The 10617-nt window shown below is 38.9% G+C and overlaps 1 protein-coding gene across 1 annotated transcript in view; it reads right to left on the bottom strand.

Moving 5' to 3' along the window:
• The window catches only part of fbxw2 (F-box and WD repeat domain containing 2), a 14797-nt gene extending 4613 nt beyond the window's left edge, over positions 1-10184 (bottom strand). The window contains exons 1-7 of the mRNA XM_042214325.1: positions 9881-10184; positions 8845-9137; positions 7572-7794; positions 3169-3363; positions 2436-2569; positions 2202-2288; positions 1916-2085 (exon numbers count right to left, since the gene is read on the bottom strand). Of these exons, the coding sequence (XP_042070259.1) occupies positions 1916-2085; positions 2202-2288; positions 2436-2569; positions 3169-3363; positions 7572-7794; positions 8845-9111 (1076 nt within the window). The 5' untranslated portion in view covers positions 9112-9137; positions 9881-10184. The remainder of the gene's footprint in view (positions 1-1915; positions 2086-2201; positions 2289-2435; positions 2570-3168; positions 3364-7571; positions 7795-8844; positions 9138-9880) is intronic.
• Between the last annotated feature and the right edge of the window lie 433 nt (positions 10185-10617).

The following is a 10617-nucleotide window of genomic DNA, read 5'->3' as shown; positions in this document are numbered from 1 at the left end:
ATCAGGCTACTTTTCAATCAAACAGGATTTTTTAGAGGTTCAGGAATTTCAGAGGGGTGCCAACAAAACAAATTTCAATAACAAATTTTCAATCCTAACTTTTTCACGTCCCCATAATTTTTCTTGTAACTGCCTTGATCTTTTGCTCATATTGAGGCTACAGGCTGGTTGGTGGCTGGCTCTAAGCTTTGGATAGCTTTAGCCACTTTGACTTAGCTCCTTTAAATTATACATGTTCTGTTGGTTGAGGGTGATTTAAGTGTATAATTAGGTTTGTTTTTGTGGTGTGAGGTATTTAACTTTGACAAACTATGTGCCTCTACTCAGAGTAAAGAGTTTCCATGCTATCAACATGTTAGTGTTTCACTGTGAGAGCGCATGGAACTATTTGCCTGTGCCGCTGTGTGCATGTTTATATGTATGAAATGGATGAGCTCATAATGAGTATGTGAAGCCAGTCAGCTGGTCACCAAGAAATTACCTGACTCCGGTCCATAGCCGGTCAATCGGTGTATCTCTAGTGGAAATCACTCAGACTCGACTTGGATTGACTGGCTTTCCATTACAATCACTACCACCTAATGTGGTAGGTACTATTTTAGTACCTAGTACCAGGTACAATGGCCTAATGGAAAACCCTGAAAACTGTGGTGAGTTGATCCGAGTAGATACTAATGGAAAGGGGGTTTTAGATTTTCGCAGATTTTTTTCAGTGTTTACTGTAACCACGTTGATTAGTATTGTTTTTTTTTTCCCCAGACCAGAAATAAAACGTTTAGAACGCTCATGGGCCTTCATATTTATATCTACAGTCTATATCAAAATGTATTTTCCAACCTGTTCTTGCAATGATGACAACTTGTAATTTCATTAAGGTTTCATATTATTTATTTAAATCCGAAATGATAGCCAAGTCACCTCTCATTCACTCCATTACATTTCGTAAACCGTCTGTCTCCCCTGCATATTATAGATTAATTATAGAGATTATAGAGCCAGGTGGAACTAGAATTCGGTATGTTATCAAATTTCCCCTTACACGCCATAATTGCTGATAGAGAACTGGCAGTTAAATCTAGAACAAAAGCAAACTGATGGATAAACCACACTAAAATATGTCAGTGGTCAATTTGGGTCGGTTTTACATGTTGCATTTTTTCAGATGTTGTGCTTTTGACACAAAGCTTTTCCTAACCAGTCTCTATGTGTTAGCCCTGTGACAAACTAGCGACCTTTCCAAAGTGTACCCTGCCTCTCGCCATAAGACAGCAGGGATAGACTCCAGTCCCCCCGCGACCCTGAAAATGTTAAACTGAAGAGAATGGATGAATGGAATTATAATCTGAATTTCAGGGTTACAGCCTTGTCATCAATACAAATTTAACAGGTGATCAAATAATTATTTCCTCCACTTTAGTACAACCCTCATGATCTTACAACTTTAAAATCCCAAAAGAATGTCATATGGACATCTTGGGAAGGAAATGTGAACAAGGTGATTGACGGACACTTTCCTTGGTTACTTCAGTTTTTAACTAGCTTTTTGTATGCTGCAGTTTTATTTGATTTTCTCTAACCATCCATCCTCTTGTGCTTATCCTTATGAGGGTTGCAGAAGAGCTGGAGCCTATCCCAGCTATCACAGGGCGAGATGCAAGGTACACCCTGGACAGATTGCCAGTTTGTCACAGGGCTAACACAGAGAGATAGACAACCACTCACGGAGGAACTGCAGGAGGAAACCGGATTACCTGGAGAAAACAAAACGCAAACACAGGGAGAACATGCAAACTCCACACAAAAAGGGCCCGGTCTGATGGGGGAGTGAAACGCAACAGTACTAACCACTGCATTTTCTGTTCCTACTTCATACTAGGCACCTGCATGTTTTCTAAAATTATGCAACCTATTTTACCTGAGAATCTCAAAACTGGCAAAATCCCACTGATAGACTCCGAGGTCAGAGCTGCATATGATGTAGCGTCCATCAAACTGCAGGCGAGGTTGGAGGCTGATGCTGCGGTCCTCTGACACCGACAGTGTCTTTAAACACTTGCAGTTGATCTCTCGGCCTAAAGGCCATACCTGTACACAAAACACAGGACTGGCTCCATCTTATGGACTCTTTAGATATAGCAGGTCATGTATGATGAACAAGTCGTTTTCCTTTAAAACACATTAACTATGAAAGGGAACATTACCTTAATCTCATACTTGTCAGCACTGAGGAGAATGTAATCACCAGGACTGTGCATCATTGATTCCACTTCACTCTTCTGTAGTATCACCTGATAACAGAAAATCAACAAAAGTTTCACATCTTTAAAACAACAACAAACAAAAAACATTAAGATTGGTTATTTCCTGCCAGTAATTGAAGTAATGGAAATAAGTTTCACACAAACTCAGACAAAAAAACCCCATAAAATTCTGACCTTTGTTACCCACTCAGTGTGTCCAGTCAGCGTGTTGAGACAGGCACCAGCAGATAAAGCCCAGACCTTCACTGAGAAGTCTGCAGAGCCGCTGACAAGTACATCCAGCTCATCATTGTAGTCGACACTGAAAACTGCACATGTGCACATACACATGCGCGCACACACACACACACACACACACACAGAGTTAGGAGGTGTAGCACACATTAAACATGTAGCTCTTCTTGTTGGCAGATAATACCAAGCTTTGCCTAGGAGAAGTTCCACTAGTATAACAAAAATGGAACTGTCCCATTCTTGATAACCCTCATCTTTACACCAGCTCTTGAATCCACCACTGACTGTTTCAATGTACTCCATCTCTCTACTCTTTTTAATCCCCAAACTTGGTGGCAGATGACTGCTAAATATTCCACAGTGTACAGAAATGTGCACAGACAGTTGGGTTATATTTTTTGCCATTTCCTTTTAGGTTTGTTTCAAAACTGTCTGTGGACTTGTGTTTCTTGCCTAATCAGACTTTTTGTAATGCCTTTGTTTTGACAGATTTTAAAGTGCCCTTGCCATATAAAGCACTATCACAAAGAGATAACATAAAATACTAAAAATAATGCTTCTTCCATGCAAAGTTGACCGTTTCGCTATTGACCACATGTTATCTGCCTCTCCTCTAGCATTAATATGCTTCCTATTCTAGATAAGGATATAACTGCGCAACACTGAAACCAACCTGCTCCTGTGTGGCCACGGAATTGCTGGATTTTAGCCCCTGTACTCCACTCCCAGCATGCAATAGTGTTGTCAAAGGACCCAGTCACCAGCTTCTGTTCATCAAATTTTACTGTGGCACAGGTGTGTGTCTGAATTCCATAAATGCACTGTCCAGTACGCACATCCCATAATTTGGCAGAGAGATCGTCAGATCCTGAAAAACAAGTAAAAACCATCAGTGTTACTGCTGTAGTGACAGGTTCAACCTACATGAGTGTATATAGAAGGCTCAACATGTACAAGCCCTCACACACTGAGAATGAAACAAACATTACAAACAATGCTTCCACACCTATTCCAGACATGGTCTGCATGAAAGAAGACAAAACTGGGTATACTCAAAACAACCCTTATGAGTGTGATACTGGTAGAAACTACTGTGCCATAATGTGATACAGATGAAAAAACAACAACAACAACAACAACAACAACAACAGCAGCCTATACAGTACCATTAACAAGTATACAGGGAGTGCAGAATTATTAGGCAAATGAGTATTTTGTCCACATCATCCTCTGCATGCATGTTGTCTTACTCCAAGCTGTATAGGCTCGAAAGCCTACTACCAATTAAGCATATTAGGTGATGTGCATCTCTGTAATGAGAAGGGGTGTGGTCTAATGACATCAACACCCTATATCAGGTGTGCATAATTATTAGGCAACGTCCTTTCCTTTGGCAAAATGGGTCAAAAGAAGGACTTGACAGGCTCAGAAAAGTCAAAAATAGTGAGATATCTTGCAGAGGGATGCAGCAGTCTCAAAATTGCAAAGCTTCTGAAGCGTGATCATCGAACAATCAAGCGTTTCATTCAAAATAGTCAACAGGGTCGCAAGAAGCGTGTGGAAAAACCAAGGCGCAAAATAACTGCCCATGAACTGAGAAAAGTCAAGCGTGCAGCTGCCAAGATGCCACTTGCCACCAGTTTGGCCATATTTCAGAGCTGCAACATCACTGGAGTGCCCAAAAGCACAAGGTGTGCAATACTCAGAGACATGGCCAAGGTAAGAAAGGCTGAAAGACGACCACCACTGAACAAGACACACAAGCTGAAACGTCAAGACTGGGCCAAGAAATATCTCAAGACTGGTTTTTCTAAGGTTTTATGGACTGATGAAATGAGAGTGAGTCTTGATGGGCCAGATGGATGGGCCCGTGGCTGGATTGGTAAAGGGCAGAGAGCTCCAGTCCGACTCAGACGCCAGCAAGGTGGAGGTGGAGTACTGGTTTGGGCTGGTATCATCAAAGATGAGCTTGTGGGGCCTTTTCGGGTTGAGGATGGAGTCAAGCTCAACTCCCAGTCCTACTGCCAGTTTCTGGAAGACACCTTCTTCAAGCAGTGGTACAGGAAGAAGTCTGCATCCTTCAAGAAAAACATGATTTTCATGCAGGACAATGCTCCATCACACGCGTCCAAGTACTCCACAGCGTGGCTGGCAAGAAAGGGTATAAAAGAAGAAAAACTAATGACATGGCCTCCTTGTTCACCTGATCTGAACCCCATTGAGAACCTGTGGTCCATCATCAAATGTGAGATTTACAAGGAGGGAAAACAGTACACCTCTCTGAACAGTGTCTGGGAGGCTGTGGTTGCTGCTGCACGCAATGTTGATGGTGAACAGATCAAAACACTGACAGAATCCATGGATGGCAGGCTTTTGAGTGTCCTTGCAAAGAAAGGTGGCTATATTGGTCGCTGATTTGTTTTTGTTTTGTTTTTGAATGTCAGAAATGTATATTTGTGAATGTGGAGATGTTATATTGGTTTCACTGGTAAAAATAAATAATTGAAATGGGTATATATTTGTTTTTTGTTAAGTTGCCTAATAATTATGCACAGTAATAGTCACCTGCACACACAGATATCCCCCTAAAATAGCTAAAACTAAAAACAAACTAAAAACTACTTCCAAAAACATTCAGCTTTGATATTAATGAGTTTTTTGGGTTAATTGAGAACATGGTTGTTGTTCAATAATAAAATTATTTCATCAAAAATACAACTTGCCTAATAATTCTGCACTCCCTGTATGTCTTAGTTTTTATTTTTTGCATGTTTGTCATACTTTGGGCCCTGAAGCAAGGGCACTCAAGTTATGCGGCAGGACAATGATCTGAAACGCACGAGCAAGTCCACTACCAATTGTGTGGGTTGTTTTTTTGGTTTTTTTTAAAGATACAACAAGACAAAAAACAGTTATCCCAAATACTTTAGTGCAGTTCTTGCTGGCAACAACGGCACAAACAGTTGTTAGGGTTAAGGTGCAATTTCTGTTTCACATTAGGGCTGCCCTAGTTATCATTTATATATCACTTTAAGCAAGACATAAATGCAGATACAAGACAAGAGAGGATAACTCACACGCCTATCTTTTTCCCTAGTAACTCTCTCTTCTCTATTTTATCTATCAAACTTCCAAAGAAGAACCAACAGTAGCTAAAACACACTCAAAGAAAAAGTGTTTTTATGATAACTATGAACCTGAGTGAAAGTCAGCCTCTTCCTACAAGGGTGCAGAGAATGGAAAAACTGTGTTGGAATATGAAATGTAAAATAAAAAGCATATGAAACCATCAATGCGGTGTGTGTGTGTGTTGTTTGGGGTGTAAGAAGTTGGCAAAGTATTTCAGGTAGCAGCTTCCTAAGTTGTAAAGTTTCCATTAACTACCATTTCCAATAGGAAATGGTAGTTAATGGAAACAGTAGAGGACAAATTAAAGTGTGGTTTTAAGATCTTAAGGCCAGGAACCCGTCAGAGAAACTTGCTGATGATAGAAAAGAGATATTATGTTGTATGCTTAATATTCCTAGTAATGAAATCACAGAAAGTTAATTCTGTTCATCTGCACTACGAATTTCCAGTAGGTGAAACCTCTGATCACTCATTCAAGTGATTTCTGTTTTCTGTATAAGGTTTCCCCAAGATTATATAGATTGTACAGGTGCATAACAAATATCAACCATGAACTAGCATCATTACCTAACATTGAGCCACAAGTGCAGTTTCATGATCATTAATATGCAAATTGATCAAACTGATCAAAGTCCAATTTGAGTACTATTAAACATTCTGCAATAAAAGCATAGTCCAGACATCCTCTCATATGCATATATTTAAATTTTGAATAAATCTATAATCATTAAAAGCAAACTTTTTTTTCATTTACCCATTATTGGGTATGGTGTATAGAGTTTAAATATAAATCTATTTCGGAACAAGAGAAGTACTGTGAATACTTTCTGGACGCATTGCATGTGAATGACTCCTGGGTGAAAATCAAATTTCAAAAAGTACAACAATTTACTGATCACATTAACACATCAGGTTCACCACAGAAGGAAAGACAAAATCACGTGGTAGTGTTCTTGAACTGTTAAATTACCGTGAACAACAGGGAACATTTGAAAGTTGTAAACTGACACATACCAATCAGTTTTTAAGGTTTTGACTATCATCATCCACTCAAACACAAATTGTGTGACATCAGGACTCTACAACACAGAGTGAACACCATCCCCATAGACAATGGATATCATATCAAAGAGGCCCTGAGTAAATGTGGTTATCGCAACTGTGCATTTGTCAAAGCTCAGAAGACAGCTAAAGAATGTTCCAGACGAGAGAGAGATCAACTACTTCCTAAACGAAAACCAATGGTAAGATCTTATGTGTCCGGAGTATAAGAAATGTGTTTTGTCTATGCCAAAAGCTGGACCTTGGATTGGACCTTATACTACGTAATTTATGAATTCAGCAGGGGATCAAACAATTAATTCCCCTGCTGTACGTGAAAAGTGAACGGTCACCTCTGAACTAAGGAGTGTGCTAAGATTGAAGGCATTTCCCAACTCTTGTTAATAGTACTCATGGACGTTAATCCATGGTCATGACAATTTCCAAATCAAATTCCTTTTTAAATAGAAACAAAAAACAAAAAAAACCAAACCATGACAGATCTATTTTATAAGCACTCTTTAAATGACTATAACTCTTACCATTGCGCTTAAGAGAAAATTGAAATGGTTTTAACCCTTTGAAACACATCATATATCAGTATTTTTAGTGTAATCAGTGAATAGTTTTATATTTACTTTTTGTCCATACAGATGTCAGATGATAGACTTGTTTAAACGCTATTTTCAAACTGCAGTTTTTCATGTGTGTATGGGTACATTTCTCAGGACATGATGTGAAGTTAATCTAAAAGGAGTGTTAGTATTATGAGGTTGACAGAAATATCTCTGGATAAAACTGATGAGCTGTACAGCACTGTGTCATGACTCTATCGTAGACGTTTGAGAGCTACCAATTTGATATTTTGCTACTCTAATAAAGACAGAACACACAGTCATGGGGTACCTGTACAGAGGAGGCCGTCCTTGTAATAAAGAGCATATACTCGAGCACTGTGACCAATAAGTGATGATGTCTCAAAGGCTTCTTGATCCTTTAACTGCATCATACGCAGCTTAGCCTTCAGGTAGACCCCCTTCCAGTGTGATGCATCCTGAATGGTCTCATCAGTCTTCCAGCCTAGCTCCCGACACACACCCTGCCACACCTCAGTGCAAGAGTTTATCACCTACCAAAAAAAAGAAAGAAAAAAAAAAGAAAGAAAGAAAGAATATTTGATATGTGAAACAAGTTTTGTCAGGCTCTGTGGATCAATAATAAACATCCTTAAAAACTTGATTATCCATCTGTGTCACAAAAATTAAGCTGTATGACGCATTTAATCAATTAAATTTCCACCTGTAAATCACTTTGCTCATGCTTCATATAATCATTATCTATACATTTCAACAAACATATCAGAAAGTCCATGCAAACAACAATATATATAACGTATATGCCACTTGGTGGAGAGGTTCATATTCATCTAACTATGAGAATGTATACCGTCTTGGTAATCTAAATATGTGTTCACTTTTCATGCAAGGAAACAAAAGTCATCCCAAAACACAGATGTCACAAGCATTTTACATCACTGGCCCCACATACAGCCCACTTTGATGTTAAGTGGGCTGGACCAGTAACACTACATGATAAATGTGTAAAATTAGTGCATAAAACGCAGTCTTGTATGCTTTTGCTCCCACATGTTATACTTTTAATGTGACAGTATTACAGATTCATCAACAGATCAATCCAGAGTGCTGACATGATGTCCATGTCAAGCATATTCCACAAGAGCACTGGACAAACACTATTCTTTTTCACAGATACAGTAAACCAAGAAAAGCAATGTTGAAAATACAACATGATTATATCACAATTGGAACTGTCAGTGAAGCTCATATGTGGGCATACATCAGTGCAACAACATCACTGTCTGTATATGTCTGTCAGTTTAGCTATTGACTGTATCTTTGGGCCTGGACAACAGTCATATCTGCATTTTTGGATTTAGGTTGTTATTGAGGATTAAATGGATACCTATAGACAGCATAATAACAGATAAGTACCTTCTACAAACCAAACAATTCTTTCAGAAGCTAATAGCTGCACTTTTATCAAAAACTGAAAGAAGGCATTAGATTTCACTGTGAATGTTTGTAATCATTATTTTCTTTTACAGTTCATTCCTTGAGGAAAGTCAGATAAACAAGGAGTCTGGAAATTTTAGAATTACCTTGTTCCATTGTTTGCATACTAGGCAGCAGGTGAGCAAGGTCTGAGGATCCAGCCAGCGCAGCAAGTAGAAGGCCAACTCCAAGGGAAGAAGGCGCAAAAAGTCACGTTTCAGCAGTGTCTCTAGTCCATTCGAGAGATGGCGGAGCTGAGCAGCACCACTTAAAGATATGAGGTGGTCCAAAGACTGGTTGCGCTGCTGGTCATTTAGAGTAAGGAAAGTAGCAGAGACTGACTCCAGCCACCCCTCAAATGCTGCCTTCTCCATGGGCACATGAGAGCGACCTGCAAGAGCTATAAGAATAATGCAGGGTCCGACCTCATCAATTTGGTCAGGAGAAAACTACCAAACTCATCATACACAGAGACAGATTCAACATGCCCTCCAGTCATTGCAATAATATAATATATAATATATATAATATATATATATATATGTATATATTTTTTTTTTTTTTTTTTTTTTTTTTTTTTTTTTTTTAAAGATACGTTTGAGCCCCTCCAACCCCTTAACATTTAAATCTCTTGAAGAAAGAATGACGCCAATTCTGAATCCCTGAAAGGTCATGAACAATAACAGTACAAAATGTATGATTTAAGAAGTGTCCCTGGTTCAGACATTTAACCTGGATCAACCAGCATCATCTCCTCACTCATAGAGCGTTTAAGATCCGGCCATAGCAGGGTAGCTAATAACCAAAGCTGCAGAAGGCTTCATAAAGCCTCCGAGCCTTCATAAAGCCTTCCGAGCCTGAAAACGACACATGAATGTAAAATAAAGTACATTCGGGTATATGTTTCACTTATTTAAAATTGAAATTTAAAGGAAGCCACTTTTATGGGCTCCCGTGTCTGCTTGTGCATTCGTTGTAAGTTAGCCTGACTAGCTAGCAACTTTTGTAGCTAACGTTAGCTCTGTAGCAGTGTTATTGTTTAGAGCAAACTAGCTACAAGTGGAAACACTCAAATACTTAGAGAACAGTATATGCTATTAAATGATTTATAACTGTAATTGGAAATTCAAATTGCCCACCAACCAGAGTTGCAGGGAGTTTCCGGATCAACACTTTCCCGGTTTAGGTCACATCGCTAAGTTAGCTGTCGAAAGCTAATCTGGCAACCACCAAGTTAAACGGATTCCAAAGAAAGCTAGTTTTGTAGTTGAGGTTAGCTAACAACCACGATAGTGCTTGTTTTTGTTAATTTTGAATTACACGTAAAACACGTAACGGTAGTCTTCGTTACAGCTCTATGGTGTAGATATTTCATGCAGCAGGGGAAAACGATAGCACCTTCTGACAGCATGAAACTATAATATAATGGAAACGCTACCCCTTCATTAGAGGTCGTTGTCACCCTCAGTATAATCTTACAGGAGGCAAAGTAAGAGTTTTTATCTCAAAACAACGGGCAACATTTAACAATATACAACCGCATATTTAGTAGCTTTGCCAGCATATTCAGTATACTTATACTTTATAACATTTTTGCATTTTTATTTTCAGCGTTCCCTCTTTTGACGCAACTTGCCTGCAAGACAATGCTGCTGGCACGAAAACAAATAGATTAACTAACTTCCGGTTTTCGCGCGAGTAGGTGTGTCCAGAGTCAGAACCCTTTTTTTAAAAGAAAAAATTCTCTTTAATTCTCGAATACATAAAGGAGTATCAGTACGACGGAGTAATAGCGCCACGTTAAGAAAACAAAATATTATTGATCATTTTGAGAATAAAGTCGAAATTTCGAGATTAAAGCTCTATTTCGAGGAAAATAG

The sequence above is a fragment of the Haplochromis burtoni genome, unplaced genomic scaffold (assembly GCF_018398535.1).
Source record: "Haplochromis burtoni strain Fernald_Lab_line unplaced genomic scaffold, NCSU_Asbu1 Contig_548, whole genome shotgun sequence".
In the NCBI taxonomy this organism is placed as follows: Eukaryota; Metazoa; Chordata; class Actinopteri; order Cichliformes; family Cichlidae; genus Haplochromis; species Haplochromis burtoni.
This window is presented reverse-complemented; position numbering and strand designations above follow the sequence as displayed.